Source organism: Bombus vosnesenskii, unplaced genomic scaffold (assembly GCF_011952255.1).
Source record: "Bombus vosnesenskii isolate JDL3184/JDL3185 unplaced genomic scaffold, Bvos_JDL3184-5_v1.1 scf7180000014105, whole genome shotgun sequence".
Classification (NCBI taxonomy): Eukaryota; Metazoa; Arthropoda; class Insecta; order Hymenoptera; family Apidae; genus Bombus; species Bombus vosnesenskii.
In genome coordinates this window covers 2659179-2678219 of record NW_022883371.1, presented here as the reverse complement: position 1 = coordinate 2678219, position 19041 = coordinate 2659179, and the positions used below count along the sequence as shown (strand labels likewise).

Sequence of the window (19041 nt, the reverse complement as noted above, 5' to 3'; positions counted from 1 at the left end):
TGCCTGATGCCAGAGGTGAGCATTATGAGGTAAGACTATTCTCTCCTCGAAGGGAAAGGGAGGACAAAGATAGGTTCGATGTCCTGGCGGAGCCTGGCTTGTTCATTCAGAGATTGCCTGGTTGGGTTAGTCATAGCGGTGGTTTGGAAAAAGAAGATTAAGGAGAGATTCGATCGGGCTGATGGTCGACGAAGAATTAATTCTATCCTTGCGTGTTTGTGTAAGTTGAATGTCGGGCAAAATTCAACCGTGAGAAACTTTTCTTTTGTGTCTTGTTGTTTTTCGACAATGTTATTTATCCGATGTGCCTTGAAAATTTATCAGAAGGTGTTTAGTTTGGTTATCTGGATAGATCGCTTTGTCGGATAGTATTTTTTTAATTTTATGTTAATACTACCTTTATTACTATTTTTTATATAAATAATTGTAACGTAAATAATAAGTAACAATTATTTATTGAATTGTTTTAACTCATTATGACCCAAATATAGTGCAACTGTAATGTTTTTCTTTAGAAGCAGCTATTCTCTGAACTGCTATTTGTACGCTTTTCGTATGATATCTAAACATTTTTATAATGACGTTAATACAATTTTTAATCAAAAAATCACCGTAATCGTATAATCGCGTATTACCGATATTATTTTATCTTTTTAAATGAACGCTGGAAGAATGGAAAGTCTGATCGAAGAAAGTCAGCGTTCTTCCTCGTGAGGACTTCCTTTTCGTGTCATCTCACGTACACTTGTTCCCCGCCAAATGAGTTACGTTCCGACGCGTTGAGCGTGTACATGCAGTTGGTTGAAGCAAGACGAAAGGGAAGATAAAAGTCTTGTGGAGCGAGCGGGTTCTTTTGTGAAAAAATTTTCCTAGTGGATTCGCTCAAAAACTTACCAGAATTGGATTGCGATGCCAGTAGAACAGCCAAGCAGAGTATAATCCCGGGTCGACAAGGCCCGGCGTTCAAGGCCGACATGTCGGCAGTCTTTTTCCGTTTCCTGAAACCACGAAAGAAGTATTGTTAGCTACATCTGTTCTATTCGGGTGTTTAACTTCTTGAATAACGTTTCTTATTCTTTTTGATATTCTTTATACTACGAAGCATAAGTTTGAAACTTAAGTTTAATTCGAAAATATATAACGAAAGTTGAATATATTTTTCTATAAAGTTTGATTGTTTTAATTCGAACGAAGAAATTTTTCTTTCATTTCTTTTTTATTGCTATTATTGTATATATTATTTTTATTATTTTTATTTCATTGAATTTTTTTATTCTTTAATAATATATCTGATAAAATATACAGCTAAAAATGCCACAATCTTTATTCTATATATAAGCATAAAATAATTATTTCATAAATTGTATGACTTACATTCAAAATTATAGAGAGTTATCACAAAGCACACGTAAATAATATAGAATTAAAAAAACAGGGAAAACTATGAATATTAGAAAGTAAAGAATTAGTACATTCATGAATTTCTCAAATTTATGATATTTAAAGACCATTATTTTCTCGCATTACACAATCCAAAAGTGTACGTGTACTACTGTTCGAACCAATGGATTACTCAACATCCTTAAACATTTCGTTTCACGGCATGTCTATAAAGAAGATGCTGTCATTCTTCCAATTTCTTTCAAGCATTCAGTGAAGAGCGATTTCCGTAAACAGACGTCGGTTAGAAGTATTATACCTTGGCACATTGGTCGATCGCGTTTCTTCGTTCTTATGAACTCGACCGTGTACCAACAGCAAAATGTAATAAGCCATTGTTCGTTTTTCTCCGCTGAATGTTAAGGTCATATTTATCCTGTCACGTGGCATTCTAGTGTAACTGTCGTCCAGTGACAGCTGGACGTGCTTGGAAGCGAGCCAATCGCATACCTTCGCACTTCGACCGGCTAGTTCTCGCGATACATCGGCGTGGTATGCAGATCAGGCTGACGGATGAATAAGCACGCGTATTTTGGTGTCAGCCGAGACGTGAAAATTCACGAACACGAGGAACGACTTGTATGTTGCCAGTGAAACCGATTCACATTACTAAATACCAAGTCCCTTTCACGTGTGTACGTGGGGCGTGAATTTACGAGATGTGGGTGCGTGGGAATGCGTGTTTGGATTCGCGTGATTTCCGGCTGTCTTTTCACGGTGATGTGTGCAGGAATTTCTTGTGAAATTCAAGGGCAAATTCAAGGATAACCATGAAAAATTGGAATCATTGCATTGGAAGTGCATTGGAATCAAAATCAATTCAATAAAAAAATAAGAAATTGTAGAAGATATAGTACTTGGGTGTCCGAATGACGTAGTACAGTGTTTCGTATGAATTTTAATTGCTTGAATTTCGTTAGAGATGACGTAGATAATGGAAAAATTTTACGAGAAAAATATCAAATTTGAAATTAAAGATGAAGATCCGGTGATGTACTAAAGTCGAAGAATTTGTCGTGGAGCTGTTGAGATTCGCATAATATTCAGCAAAAGTCTGACCAAATTTATGCGTTTGGGTAAAACATAAGTTTTGAACAATTTACATACTGTTAACTGGTTAAAGTTTAACAAATTCAAGGATAAAGATGAGAATTTAACGATATACTGGAATCAAAGAATATGTTAACGAAATATTGGAACTCGTTTGATGTGTTTTGCAGATCTTTGCGCTGCGAAAGATACAAAAATAAAGATACGAAATCGATAATATCGTAGCTGAATAATCTATAAAAATTTACATTGCGAATTAATTGCGAAGATTTAGTAAGAGGTCAGAGAAGATTCAGTATTTCATCATCCGGAGTCAACGAACGACGAATGTGATAAGAGCCGGCATGAAGAACGAATTGCGTATGTTAGGAACGCGTTTCACAGGACTAACCATTTAAAGAGAGAAAAAAGAGGAAAAGAGAGAGGGATCGAAGGGAGAACGAAGCAAGAGAGAAGGAACAAAAGGAAGAATTGACAGGAAGAGAAGGTGGACTTTGGTGAAGCCGGCGCATACCAGTTGCGACAGCGGCTTAATACAAAGGGCCACCGAGATAAAAGAGCGTGGGTAGTTTCTCTTTTTAAGTCTTCGACTTCATCTTTTCTCGTCGTCTACGTACTCCCTCCGCTGGAATTTCATTGTTGATCGAACGAGCGAGACAGAGAAAAATAAAGGATGGAAGCGAGGAAGGAACGCGACTCGTGACACCTAAGCTCGTGCCTGCTCGTTAACGACGCTGTAAATTACATCTTGCAAGTATCGTAATGAATCCTCGTCGTTGCTGGATGGATTTCCTCTAATCTTTTTTTTCCCTTGCATATGCAACGAACGACCGAGGGAGTCAACCGTCAGAGGCTAGATGCGAAAATCCTGGTTCCTCACGAGCCGGCAAAAGCTGCGTGTCATTGCGTATTCAGGATACGGCCCATTGAACCAAGGAATTCGGTGAATGGGTATGAACATGCATTGATGAGCGTCTCGATCCCTTGCCGAAGTATTCATCGGTGAATAAATGCAGACGCACTGTCGAGTGTTGAAGTGGAAGGGGGTTAGGCTTTTGCGGTTTGTATTGAGTGGTTGTCGATGAAAATTCAACAGTTGGACAAATGTATTGTGACAGAACTTCTTTAACAAGTGCATAGTCCGTTGACCCATATGTGGTTCAGTGTACTCTACCTTTCTCTAAATGAGCATCAACATTTTAATAACGTTATGAGAAACTCAATAATTGATTCTTATGAATGTTATACGTAAATATTTATAGATTTTGTTGAATCGTGAATATGTTAATATTATACAGTTTTGTAGTTGACGTAGAAATTTGGCTATCGGATTTTCAATGAATAATCGATTGACAGAAGCGTGAAAGCAGGGATCATACAAATTATTTCAGTAATGCTTACAACCCTTCGGCGTACGCGTACACAAAGAAAAGGAGGAATTGTTTGACACGTCGCAACGATATGTATGCTAGCCACCGAAATTCCGTAAAATTAAAAGGGCCGCCACTTTCTACTCGCGTCTATTTTCTTCGAAATTCAATGAATTCACGTCCCATTGTCCTATTATCGCATTCTTAGCTAAACGTGCTCGTATGTTTGTTAACACAGACGACAAGGTAGACGCCGTTACGCTCTAACAGGCCAGAAACGGCACGCCCACACGATGACACGTCGTGAATGAAAATGCGAGCGCACACCTCGTTTCACCGGCCGATCGTTCTTTCTCTTTCATAGCATCGTTCCCCTTTTTCCCCACTGTCTTGTCTACTTCCCTTTCGTCGTAAGATCGACATTCGCGTCGATTCACCCTCATTCGTCGCGAGTCGCGTTACTTTCCTTCTTGCAGGACCCGGTTGCAGCCACACTCGCCGAACCGCGACTAATTTCACTTACGCTCTCGATACGGCCGTGCTGCAACCGAAAACCCGATTTCACGAAGCGATACGGATACAGATGAGTACCTGACAACTAAATAAGCGTAATCACGTTCCAAAAGTGAGAAGCAAGTGATTTTTTAAATAGGAACGCTGATGGAATTAGCGAGTCATGGGCAATTATTCGAATTAGGATCACTAGATCAGGTTCTTTAAGAAGTCATTCACTATATGTGGAACATTATTGAATGGAGCTCCATACGGGAGCTCCTCATTAGGAGTTTGAAATTTTCTTTCATTACATTTTTTGTTGTTTCTAAATAACGCATCGTTAGCTGTATAATTAGTCTCTTGTGAATGTGCCAGATTTTAATGTTACAATAATTTCTTAAGATTCAAAAATGGAATTTTGAAGTTCGTGCTCCTCGTAAGTAACATATTGTTCGCTGTAATTTACTGACACATACAGCATTTACTGATACAGCAAACAATAAGATTATATCACTTCCGTATAAAAAGCGTATTCATTACGCTAATTCAAATTCGATAATAAGTAGAGTGTCGATAGTAAGAGCAATAAATGCTCTTTTAAAGTAGGAGAATTCTCTTATCGATCTGGTAGAAACTGTGGTTCGATAAGGCGCCCAAGTACAGATAAATTTGAGGCTAACCAGGAAATTTAGAAGTAGATCGAGAGGGCACGGAGAGGACAGTTAGAAACCGCAGTTAGAAACAACAGGCTGATAACGATCAAGGAATGATCTCCTCTATCCCGGATAACAGCTGTTCGCGCGATAATTGCAACAACATAGGAGTTTGGTTTGAGTATAAGGTGCAGGTAGATGCACCCACAGGTCCGGTGAAATGGGGTGCCTGGTGCCAGAGGTTCCGTTAGAGCCCGGAGGCTGCGTTCGTTCACCATTACCGTGGAACGCGGAATATGATTACCTTCACCTGGGAACAAACTGTTCGTATCCCCTCCGGTGCGGAGACCGTGGGCGAAGTTTCCACCACGGAACCCGTGTCCCGGTTAGCCGTTGATACTCGACGATGTATCGTGATTAGGTAAAGACTGGACCTCCGCACGATTTCCGACGTTCCAGGCCGTGAGATTGAGATCATGCGGTCTGACTCTAAGTCTGCGTTATATTAGGTTCGTGCATAGGAAATATCATCTCTGAAGTTTGATTTTATAGCACGCGTATCATTTATTAAATTTAGTCGAGTGTTAATTAAGGTATTGCACATTGATCCATACGTTGCGTAAAATTTCGTCAATTATTTTTGGATAGTTTTAATTTTGGAAGCAAAAGTGATCTTTTTTGTTCTGGAAAGGTATCGTTCTCCGACAGAAGTTCCGAAACCGTGAACAATAGAGCGGAATATGTTGCCAAAAGTTGTCTTTTTGTAACTCGAAGATCGTCACAGTCTTAACACGCGGATATTGTAACTTTGCGCAGAATCTAATAAAAGACATTAAATATTCACCATTCTGTACACCAGCAATAGCAAACAAATGCGAATATAGAAATGTTTTCTTGTACGAACACAGCAAGATTCTTCAATTAGTAATTTAATTGAGTGAATTGTTCAAGATCACATTGGTTCACGCTTGAACTTATAACTCACAATTAATTTGACCTAAGTCAACTTCCTCGATTACAATCGGCAACGAGCATAACCTTAATACCTCCTGAAATTCAGAGATCATAGATTTCGGAATATGACGACAAATCAGATCAAATACGGCATCGTTTACACGTACAGTTAATTCGATTTCGTTATGTTATATGCGTTGTATGTTATGCAAATGGACTCGCATGCGTGCAACGAGCGAGATCGCGACATTGGAACTGGTCCCAGTTCGAGAAGCGCGCGATAAAACGTTCCTTACCGTTCTTATCCATTGTCCATTCCTGTTTTATGGCTACCGAAGTTTTTTTTAATCGTGATGACTTGGTTGGGATGGGTTATTTTTGTTAACTTGTTATCGGTAGTGTGCGCATAACGGTGATATTTCGTATAAAGTGCTGGACGAAGTGGACGTGGCACGGTGACACGATGCGAGGTTCTTACTTCCGACATGGTAATACCCTGAATGAGTATCGGGCCGATCGAGCAATGACTAACGGACCTGTCCGCCTCTCCTAAAAGGCAGACTGGCCCGTTGAAACGATGCTTCATCTTCTTAGAGGGACAACATGATGATTCGACGTCCAAAAGCTCGATAATTGACAGGCCAGGCTCGTCGGTTATCTCGAATCCTACGCGGTAACTGGTTGTCCTGCTTTGGCTATAAAGTGTCCTTGGAAACCTGTTCGAATCATGTGTGCTTCCCACATTAATCAAACCACAGTCGAGATTATTATGTCTCTTGACAAATGGTTATTTGTAAGGTACAAGAGTTTGGAGCCAGTTCTGGTATTCTCGGTTTATAAACGAAAATAAAATAGGAAATTACGTAGTATGCTATTTCTGGCTTTCAATAGGTTTCTTAGATTTCGCCTCTATCGTTTTTTCATTTTTCAATGCAGCAATATTTGATAAAAATGGTAAGCAACAAGTTCTACACGTTACAGAATTGTCTAATTTGAAATTCTCGCAAGTTTTTAGCTGTTGAGAATTAAATGCGAATTCTGAATTGAATCGTCTAAACGACAGCGTCAAATACAGGTTAATAATCTATCCATTCGCTGTCATGCGTGTTAATTTAAAATGCGTAAAAGCTCAAACATCCATTAAAAGATCTTAGAATAACGGTAGTGTATATATAGACAAAATAATCTGTGGACATACACAGCTCGAAAATATTATAATTCTAAACCATACAAGAGTACCGTACGAGACAAAGCTAACATTACAAATTAATTTTTCAAGGTTCACTGCACATCGCGGCCAAAGGTTAAAGAGACACGAGGTTTAACGTGGTCGCTAGGAAAAAGTAATTTTATGGCTAATACCGGAGGAAGTTTCAAAGAAGCAGGCAACAAGCTCCGTGCCGCTGTATCTGATACAAGAATCCTGGTCGAGCCGGTAACCGGGAGTGGACCGAATGCAAAAGCGGCTGCGTCGTGATCTGCACGTTTCAGTTTATGGGCGCAAACGGGTTCAAAGATCAGGGATCTGTCTTTCTCTATTTCTCTTCGAGGGCGTGAAGGTGAACACTCGGTCAAGTCGAAGCTAGTAAATGACGTTATGTAAATTGTCAGGTATACTGTAAACTTCCGTGACTCTGCTACCATTAGCAGGGACTCTGCACCAGGCATTAGCACTGGACTCTTCCAATAGACGCCTCTAATCTTCCCTATTCGCGGGTGTTATTTGCGCTATTAATTATGAAAATTCCCTTTTTGCAGCGATCTCCGTTCATTTCGTTCCTGTTACTTGTCGCGTGTTTAGGAGGAAGGTTTGGTCTGGAGAAAATTCCCTGTCTCGTCTCACCCCTGCAAGCCATCTCGTTTCCGCATGCCGCGAGTACTGAACAGTTGCAGACTGGTCCCAGAGGCTTCTCGACAGGTTGACGGCGAGCGGCTCGTTACGCGATCATCGGCGGGCAATCTGAACTCGAAAGGAGCCGTACACTACGGGGAGCTGCATACGGCCCTTGCTGTTCGATACAAACGAGGATTCGTAGCTAGCAGTGGCTTCTGCGTACCACTGATCGTCCGATCCTCACGTAAAGGATATTACATTGGCTATGTGCCTCTCAAAGTTCGCGTAACATTCAATTTTCCATCATCGATGAATATACGACTGGTCTCTCCGACACAAAGAAGCATCAAGCGACGAGACCGTCCGTCCGATTCATCAACGTTATTGTAAAACGTAGAATCATCCGACTGCTGGCATGAAACGGCACAAATTGCACGCAACGAAGAAAAGTCAGTCTGAGAACGCGGGTTCCTCGCAGAAAGGTTCAGCAAAGCACGATATCCGTACGGCGGATATTACGCCGGAGAAATCATTAGCACAGGGCTAAGCTGTGGCTAAGAGCGGAGGCAAGCTTCGGCTTGGCCGTGTTTAGAGCTCCGCGAGGCGATTATATTGCGGGTTAAGGGGCTATCGGGTATTCATTACGCCTAATGACCTCTCGAAGCGGCGAGTGCTTTTGGGCACGATGAAACGATGGAACGTGAGGCGGCAGCGGCACGGTCGGAGAAGGCACTCTCGGAACAACGGGGTTCGATTACTCAGGGCCTCGACGTTCACACGAGGGTGCTCGAGCAACAGGTCGGCATCATGTACACGGGCCTCTATTTATAGATCTACCTGAGCTAGAATTACGTGGGGTCGAGGATAAGCCTGCCGACTCCTCGTCTTCACCTGAATCCACGACGAGGTTGTTGCGAGGCTCTCGTCGCTACCCTTCTTCGGCCATATTTGGTTCGTTCGCACCGGCAAATCGCGTTTCACTCGGTGGTTCTTAGGAATTCGCCCCGACCGATCAACCGGTTCTACTCCTTTTTCGCATTTTTTTATTCCACCCTCCCGGGTTTTTCCCCATCTTCTATCTCGCCATAGACTTCCAGAAATTTATCGGTTCCATGGAACTTCATTGTGCGAATTTCGCAGAATTTTGGCTACGTAACCGTCTAGTAATGCGAGACCCTATAAACCACGATGAAGAAAAGATTACCTGGTCCATTAGCGTTCCTTACCCTTAGGATTCTTGATAATTATACGTTTTGGATGTAAATTTTTAAGGCAAATAACATCGTCTGTTTTTATCGATGTTAATAATACATTTTCAGATAAGTATTTTCGTTTCTAGGAATATTTCAAGAATTTTTCTACTTTAACTACGTAAGTCCCAAAAAATATACTTTGAACAAATCATACGAATCAAGTAATTTTGTATACCGTGTAATATCAATTCAGTAGTCTTTCGGATAACATCGTTTAAATAGAAAAAAGACATTTCATCACCAAATTATCAATCGATATCGAACACGAAACGAGTAGAATGGATCGTTGCAGGATACGCGAATCGAGGCACGAGGAGATTCCTTCACTGGCCGGACAGTCTAATCGTTTTCGACGTAATAACCTCGAACTACTATCATTCCGTTTTTCGAAGACGACGCGAAACCATTGGAGCATGTCGTAAGAGAGTCTTGGAGGAGCGCATCAGGCTATTCAAAGTCCCCCCTCCCCATTTATCTTGCCCATCCTATGGAGTTGTGCGTCGCGATTGAAACGTCCCCTCTGTGTCGATCGATCGTTCGATCGCTCAGCAGCACGTAATAACGAGTATTACCGCAAGATGCGGCGATTCCCCTGGTATTATAATATCTTGTCGAAAGATCGCATCGGGGCTGGATGCCTGCAACCTCGATAGGTATCTCTCTTTTTCTCTCCTCTCCCATCTCTCGATTCATCCCCTGTGATGCCTCGTCACGGAACACGCGGCTACGCTCACGTTTAACGCGATGCATCGAAATACTTCTTTTCGTACTGTAATGTTACTGTTATTATTTAAGCCGCGGTGTACATTCATTACTGTGATTATTAAATTTGAGCAATTTGCCGGTGGTACACGCCGCGCATCGTAAAATGGATACGCGTTAAGAGGCGCGCGCAGATACGCTCGCTCACCGCGCGTTCATTTTCGTTAAACGAAAGGGAAATTATTTCGGCGTACGTGTTCTTGTATTACGCTAGACCGGAGTTGCTCGAGCGGAACGCTGCCTGCGCGAAGAGGAAGATTACGAAAATTGAACCGAATTGATGAGGAATTTCGACTTAACTAGCGGATATGTTTCTGGTGAAGCGCACGAGGTAACGAGACGAACAAATTGATTGACATTTATGTTCCATGTCGGAGAAGATTGAGCGTAACGAAGGATCATGGAGGTAACGAGTGTTTGAAAATTGAAGTTTTACAGATACGTTTTTGTTGAGTAGGGAACAACTCCAATAATAGAGGTCAGCGAATACCATAATAAAGAAGATATTGATCAGTATCACGATCAATATGCTATCAATGAATACTGCAAAAAGAAACATACTATTCTGTCGTATGTTGTTACCAAAATGTGTGCTAAATTACTCACTAATTGCGAGAAAATGTTTCAGTTTAAAGGCTACACATTAGGATGAAACGATCACACCGCTATAATTCTCACTGTTCTGTATGCTTAATTAATTATTCATATATGAACGTTATATCATAGAAAAAAAAAATACCGAAAGAATTTAACACGGTGTACCTGAAAGATCTAGGAAGTCACCGTTCCTGTAAGGATCGCAAAGTTTTATCGTTATATACGAACGCAGCACGAAGTTGCTATGCGAAACAACTTTACGCCAGCGTACAATTAAGTTGATATTATTACCGCGTACACATAACTCGGCCGTAAGTTACTCGCATTCTTCGCATCCTGCCTCCGTATATCTCCCTTATATATCTGGAAAAAGTAATAAAGGCCTAATCCCATCTTCAACGCCAGACGTTATTCTTCTTCCTCGTTTACGATTCCATCTTCTTGAAAGTCGTGTTTTCCCTCGGCAGAGATCGTGGTAAAATTCATGCAAAACGACGAAACAATTTCCGTTTCGTCTATCGCGATGTTCTCTCAAGACTCGTGTTATTTTCTTTTTCCGTTCGCAGCTCGTCTTTTTTTTATAGCGGAAGTCGCTCCTTATCTAATTTCTCCTTCGTAGTCCCTGTCTTCCCCTTTCGGCGAAGACTTCCTGCTTTTTGGTCTGGCGTTTGTACAATCCGTTAACGTCTCTGCCACGAACACACTTTTCATCCTTTTCCTTTGCCCGAGCTTCGTTATCGACAGAGTTCCTTTGACTCAGCTTCCTCTTCCCCGTCATTCGTCGTTAGTCACCCTGTCAGCTTTCCACTTCTCTATCTGTGTATCGTTCTACGTAGCGTGTATAACGAAGAACACAGAGAGGCGAAACCACCGAAGAGAGAGGGAATTTAGAAGCCGCGATAAAAGCGAAGGTCCCTTCTTTGTTTGACGAGAGCCTTTTTCCACAGGCGTCTTTCACGTTCCCATGCGAGATGCCTCTCCATCCTTCGTGGTGGCAGCCTGGACGGGGCAAACTCACCGAGCTGTCTGAGTTTCCGGCGCGAGAAGTGCCTAGAGCTCGTGTAAACACGAACAACGCCCGTTCGTATACGGCCCCGGCTAGGGAATGCAACGACTTCTTCACGGATAATCCATAAGTGGCTGCGGCCCCTTGTCCGTGTGCCGTTGTTGTTGTTGCTGCTGTTACGCCAGTGTCTATTGCGTTGCAGTTCTCCCGGGATCTCGTGGCACGCATCCGCGAACGCGCTCCGCTTTATTCGCGCAACGTCTTGTCGTAATTTCAGAGGATTCTTCCCCGGTCGGTCGATCGTGCCTCTCCCTGTAATTTTAGATTTCCCCCTCGAGCCGTTTCCCGGATGACTACGATCCGAGACGCTGGTAATTGTAAAATTAATTTTACCACAAAGTGAAGCAAAGCCGTGGAAAAACAGGTTCCCGCGACTCTCTGGTTGACGTCTCCTCTCCATCCTGTCTTCCCTTTTCCTTCGGTTACCACTTTTTACGATATATTTCTCTACCGGCTCCTCCCTCCTAAAGGACTAGTAATCCAATTATGGACATTTTTTTGTCAAGTTGCGCGTGGTCCGCATAATACGAGGCGCGATATTAGAGCTACGTAAGTAAATAGCATTGAAACACTGATCGGGAGAGCCGATCAAAGAGGCAATTTGCACGAAATTAAAGTGGCCGCGATCCACGTATAGAGAAGAGGTATCGAGCGAGGGAGGGCTAATCGGGGCTAGGTAATCGGCGAGGAAGATGATTGGTGGCAGATGTGTAGCCCTGTGTCGCGATCGCGATCATGGACAGGAATGCTCATCCAAGTCTCTCCCTACGTTCTCTTTCTCTTCCTTCCTTTTTCATGATCTCTTTTGCTCTGTTTGAGCTGGACGCGCGCCCTTCCTCATTATTTCTCTGTTCCTCTTTAACCCTGTGATCGGAAAGATCAGGGCGTTTCGAACGCGCTGCAGCCGATCAGATCGCGTAATAACAGGAAGGTACACTGTGATCGCGGTAATTAAAACACACCACGTTGTAATCTTCAGTCCATTAGAGCCCATCAATTACAACCTCCCCTCCCTTAACCAGGCGCATCTTGAAGCGAATCCACTGGCCGGTATCTGTAGTGCATAATTCAGGACGTGTTTCGCGATAATGGTCCCTTGGATGGCCAATGAATCGATAGGTTCCTGGAAAGGCACGTGATTTAGAGGAGCAGCTCGCGAATCCTTCTCCTCTGGCCCGTTCTCGATTAAAATTTTTTGTTACTACGTGGTCTGTGTCCTGTCCCTAATGATCCAATCGCGGTAGCACCGCTCTCATAATGGATTCTGATCGTAGCTGGATTTCGAGGAAATTAGTTGACAGGGGCAAGGTCTATTCCCGTGGGTGATATAACATGGTAGAGACGATAGTCCAGTTTTTATCTGCAAACAGCTTTTCTGCCACCGAGAGCAATTTTTCACGCGATCGTTTCTTTCATTCCTAAGGGACCTCTTGGACGAATGTAAAATATTTACGTTGAAGCGATTTCATGGCGATAGATTCGCAGCGCTATAATGAACGTAACGATTTACGCGTTTGTTCACGTCGATGCGAGTGATTTTTCTCAAGTTTCGATGCAAACAAACGATACGATATTATCTTAATTTTGCAACTGTGACCAATTCAATTGCTAAAGATCGAAAGCAATTAAACTGTACAACATCAACGAAAAGTTGAAAAGTGGTAACGATCTCATATCGTTCGATTATGATTGAGAATTGGCAATGTTTGCTTTTCATGGCAAATTTATTTCGCCTCTCAAAACATTTATTGCCACTATAAATTCATAACAGACGAATACTTGATATTCCGAAGCTGAATACGAAGTGTCTATAGCGGAATTTAAAGTGATGCGATGGATACTAAAATTTCGCATTTAAATGTGAACGTTCAAGTACATCTTGCTCTCTCTGCGAATATTTTTGCGTTAGTCCGAAATATATTGGAAGTAGGGGAAATCGTCGTTGTTCTACAACGATGGGAGATTATTCCACGATCTCTATAAAAGCTAGCCGCGAAATCTCTAAGGAATCCAGTTTGGATGGAAAAATATGCAGGGGATCGACTCTCGTCTCTCCTGATTCTCAATGTCATTATATCTCCCCTGAGTATTGTCGTATGGATTTAGATATAACGCCATTTAAGCCATTCCTTACGTTCGGCGAGTGTAATACGAACGCAATGCCATCACCAGGCTAATCTCGTTCCGCGTTACGTAATGTTTCACGTCCTTTCTCCGCTATCTTAACTTTCTTTGGGGATAATGCTCCAACCTAAAGCCCTAATCGAACGACAGGGTAACGTCGTCCATGCAAATGGGATCTGATCCTCGTCTGAATAATCGATGCGGTAAAGTAATGGGACTAAGAGTTGGATCGTTCGTTGAAAAATCCTCGTGAGTTATCTAGGCTCTTTCCTCGCTCTTCGACAACTTGAACCGCGTTCTTCCGTTATCAAGTATTCCCTCTCTTCCTTTGCTATTATTGGCAGATGCGGCCAGTTACGATCCAGGGAGCGCCGGAAATTGTCCGTTATGAGGAGCTCCGGTGATTAATTATTATGCAAACTAGCGGTATCCGTGTTTCTCATCCTTTAAGCGTCTCTAAGATGCCGCTGATCCTCTTGCGGCAGCGCGTGTAATGGCGTGTCTTTAGACTTGCACGGCTGGGCCGCAACGTTTGACAGAAATAGCATATAGCCGATGTTCACGGCGAGAAGAATGTGGAATGCCATTCTGACGGGCTTTTCTACGTGGTTCAATTGCAGCCTGTCGTCTCTGATCCTTGAAGACTGTAGAACGTTACTTGATGGGCAATATGTTACGGTTATTCAGAGGCAAATGGTATCGCGAAGGAGATGTCTTGTCAATTAATCCTGCCGGTGTTATGCTCGCGATTACAGTTTGTTGCGACTATTATCCTCATAGGTAACTCATGTTTCAGGCGAACGTTAATATCCGTGTTCTATGTTCGTGGCAACAGAAAAAGATTTCTAACGACTAAATATAGCGGATAGTGGTTTGTGATATTGGCGAGTGATGATTTAATATACGGAAGAGATTATACGATCGACAGGTATATTAAGCAAACTTTTTACTCGACCGTGACAAAAAAGCTAATAGTTTGACACCTTGCATCGTTCAGCCTCGACTCTGATTAATTTTTTTTCTAACTGCTATGCACGGTGTAACTACCAAAGCGTAACACAATATTTCTTTACCCCGTTCCGCGCGATAAAAAGTTGCTTAATGCGACGACCGACGAGAACGTAGCGATATAACGATCAGAAGCAATCTTTCTCCATGACATGCTACTTCGTTCCAAAACAAACTCGACAACTGCAATGGTTGTATTCCGAGGATCGTTTCTGTATCTTCTCTGGCTCGATTGGATTCGCGTCGACGTTGATTCGTTGCGTAACATCCTCGATTGCTCTCTCGCTGTTAAATCGATGCGTCTCAGAGGGCCGACGCAAGATTTACGTTAGGATGGCTGACTACGTTGGCACAGCCTCGAAGAGGATGACAAATCCGAGTTCTCGGGACTTATCCGTCGAGAAAAGCATACCATCCTTCTATTCTGGAATGTCGATTGGTCGTTGCTTGCGCTAGGTAGTAAGTACAACAGCAGGGCGTCGAGAGTCTCTTGACGCCTTTGGCTTCACCTCCGAGTCAGGGAGATACGAAAGAGGGTGCGCGAAGCGAAATAAACGGATAATTGCAAATATCTGCTGACGCAACACGGAAACTGGCGAACAACTCGTGGACTGTTTGATTTGAATTCTTTTGGATAACGTGAAACATAACGCTCGAAATAATTAGAGGACAGCTACTAAAATGACTTTGATCTTCTTCTAGAACAAAAATACGCAAATGAAAGTTTGCTAGGTTTCCTTATAAAATGAGTTTGAGTAACGCGAGCTTTACGATAAAGAGATTGAAGGATATCGAGTGTATTGTGATGAAATAAAGGAATTGTAGCAATAAGAAGACAATTCTGCTTCGTATAAGCATTTAGTCGTACACAGGTTGTTGTAGAAATTTTTATGATTTTTATCACAAGGATTGATTTTACACTATGTTCACTAGAAATTTTCTACCCCTGTCGACGAGTACTGTAAGCGCAAATTGCTGGAAAACGAAGCTGACTTTCTACAGCCACAATTCTTTCCAATCTCTCCGCCAGATAAACCCTGCAATGTTCATCGAGCTTGGAAGAACATTGTAATATTCTCATCCGTAATACCACGTTCACCATGCAGGCTACTCGGATAGAGATATCGATGGCAAAGCTCGGAGAATGGTCGGCAACCGACTTGGAAGGACCGTCCTCGCGTTTTTCGAGAGATTACAGAGTGCAGGGCTGACATTACGAGGACTTCGATACTGTTTCAAAGTACCGTTCCCCCCAAAGTACCGATGCCTCGGTCTCGGACGCGGCGGTTGTGTGTCGAGCTACTCTCTAATTAGAGGCGTACTCGATACGCGAACGTATGTCCAGGGGCGAGACGGGATTCGATGCAAATAACAGCGGGCGTAGGCATCGCGTATCCAAACAGGGAATAATTAGAATAATAATGGAGGCGTGCCCCCACGGGTTCCTCCGATGAACGAAGAAAGGATCGAACGTGACTTTAACTTCGTTCTTCAACCCGTGTTTGCACATCGGGAAACCCTCGAACTTGCTGCATCGCCGCACTGTTTGCCCTGCGTTTACGTGGAAAGCCTGAAATACCGAGTTTGCTTTGGGCGCGGCGTTCCATGCGTTTCGTCGCCGACGTGACTGCCTTCGAGACGAACATATCCAAGTTCAAGACACCGTGCCACTTAGCGAGACAATGTTGAGAGTAAACAAGGCTTTACGCATCTTTTGCCCGATGCTTTCGACACTGCGTTTGTCTTCGCCGTGGGAATGCACGCGACACAACGGCCACGAAACTTCACTTTAGAGGTTGTTGTATGCAGATTGCTATGACGAAGTTGCCAAGGTATGCACGCATGTATTGTGTAGAGATACCCCTTTGCATATAGGATTTGCTTAATCTGGATTAGCGTGGATGCGGAAGCTAATATTGGGATTGTCTCACTCGGCCGGCACAATTAATCCCCGTGTTTCAATTATCCAACTCTGCAAACAACGGGAATCAATAGCCGCGACACCTGATGCTCTGGTATTTTGATGGCGAACGCGCGAACATCGAGCTTGTGGAATTTTGCATATCGCAAAGGGCTTTTATGTATGTTTCCTTCGATTTTGAAGATTCGTTATATAATTCAACAGATTGTTAACTTCCTATGAGATATTTCCAACCCTTTCGTGTTCTATGATCGTTGAACTATTTCTTGAATTTGAGAAACATATGAAGGATTTGAGGAGCATTGCTGATTCCTTTTCCCAATTTTATAGTATAGTTCTTCTTAAAACATTGAAACTTTTGTTTGTTGAAACGAAAACGAAATATGGACAAAGAGTCGGAGATTCTGGCAGGTATAAAATTTTATCTATAAATTGTACAATTGTTTTGCCATACCTACGTGCTGTAGCCATGGAATCTTGCGAGAGACTATAAAGTTGATTAATCAATACGTCTTGGTCGTTAGGTAGGTCTGTTAGTCTTTTATTCCCTCTTTCCGGGGTTACCTTTTAAATGAAATCTACTCGGTCTTCAGGACAATGTATTTCAATTTCGTTGCTAAAGTTACCGTGTCCTAAGGTAATATCACGCTTGATATGATCATCGACGTAGGAAACGAACGTGGAAATGACAGGATGTCTGATCCAGCCACGCGTTCGGACAGACAGACCATCACATTCGTCTAGTGATTCCTCGTAAGGTCGGGGTGAAGGAACCTTAATGACTGGATAGAAAGGGGACGGGATAAGAGTGAAAGAAACGGTGATCCTGTCCTCCCTGGAACAGGCATGCGCACCTGTGTCGAGCTTTACCGATGTAACGTGCCCGATCCCTTAGCGAGTCACGATCGCCGGACCTTCTTGTACAAGGTTTTCAGATCGACGCGACATCCCGACTAGGAAACCAGTACAAGGAAGTATAGAACGATCGTTGGAAGAGCTTGCACTCCTAGGAAGTGGCTACGTCGAATGTACATGAGATTTCGCGGAATCGAACGTGACTAGCCGAGTTTTGCCGTCATCTAGAACGCCAACTACTATTTTTCTTTCTTTTCTTTCCGTAATATATATGATAAATGCATCAGAAAGTCGAAGGTGATAAGAATTCTCGAAGCTAAATCAATTTCTATTCTATACATTCCAAATATGGTAGCCTGTACGCGAAAAGTTCCATATTTCAAATAGAATCATTTCACCTTCGTTTCGAAATTCTAACAAGGTTTTGCTCCGAACGAACTTCATTAAAAATTTTCGAATATTGTTACAAGTAGCCGTAAATAGATTCCGCGTATGTAAAACATGTAAACTAGGGGAGTATGTAAATCAGATGTAACGAGGCATGTGCCAAGGGAAATGATTCACTTATCCCCGGGTGATTGGCAGGGAATGGAAAATGGGGTTTAACTAACTCGATAAACGATTTTCTGATCTATGTGGGACCAGTCGGCGATGTACAAAGGAGAAAGACGCGGAAAAGGTACATGTGTATGGGATTGGAGCACGAGCCACAACCGCGTTTGCTCGCCATTGTCCTCGTGGTCCAGGTGTGAGCTTTCTCCCCCTTGTTGAAAGGCACGACGGGCTCAGCGTTGTGATTAATATACGCGCATCCGGCTGGCTGGAATAATTTTCACCGGCGCGCGTTCTGTAACGAAGCTTATGCCGGCGCGATGCGTTGTCAGTGACACGCAAAGAAAACGAGAAGATCGACGAGCTCTCGTGTACGAACTGGCCAACGGGAACGTTGTTCCGGTGGCCCTCTATAAATAGAATGGCGGAGTGCTTGATGATCAATATTCGTACATCCGGTTGGCTGGAACGATCCGACGGATATTCCTACTTGTATTTCATAAGAAGTAAATATTTTTTATGGCCGCATGGAATAAAAGAGTCTGCGGTGAATATACTCTGCGTATCACGAACTAAGAAAGTTGTTTCAGAGATTTTTAAACTTTCGTTAGAATTTTCAAAATTAGCGATAAACACAAAGGTAAACGAATCTAGGACAAGATATTGTTACGACAATTAATATTTTGAAATTATCCAAAAGAGCGACAAAAGTTCATCTGTAACGTGAATATCGAGTATAGAAATATACTTTTCATAATGTGAACTTGGTTCTTCAACATCGCTAAGCTATAGAAGATAAGAAATATAATTTATCGCGCTCTTTCCCGGCGATTTTTATATTCAAATTCTATATTCAATTCTACAAAATCATCTATCAAACCCTACATAAATCTTACTATCTCTTAACACTTCGTCAAATCTTAAAACGGAAGAATCAATGATAATGCACACGATACAACGATCGAATTCGAAAACGGTAGCAGAATCATCAGCTGACGTATAACAGTGTCTCTGTGATTTCCAGGAGTCGTAGCAAGGAATTCCTGCCGTGAGGAGTATGTAAACGCGCCAGACGCCTCATTGTTACGGCGAGAAGAAGGCTGACTA

General features: G+C 42.5%; 1 protein-coding gene across 1 annotated transcript in view; it reads right to left on the bottom strand.

Moving 5' to 3' along the window:
• The window catches only part of LOC117239711 (titin-like), a 61750-nt gene that overhangs the window by 27283 nt on the left and 15426 nt on the right, over positions 1-19041 (bottom strand). Inside the window, exon 2 of the mRNA XM_033505508.1 lies at positions 895-998. Within this exon, the coding sequence (XP_033361399.1) occupies positions 895-976 (82 nt within the window). The 5' untranslated portion in view covers positions 977-998. The remainder of the gene's footprint in view (positions 1-894; positions 999-19041) is intronic.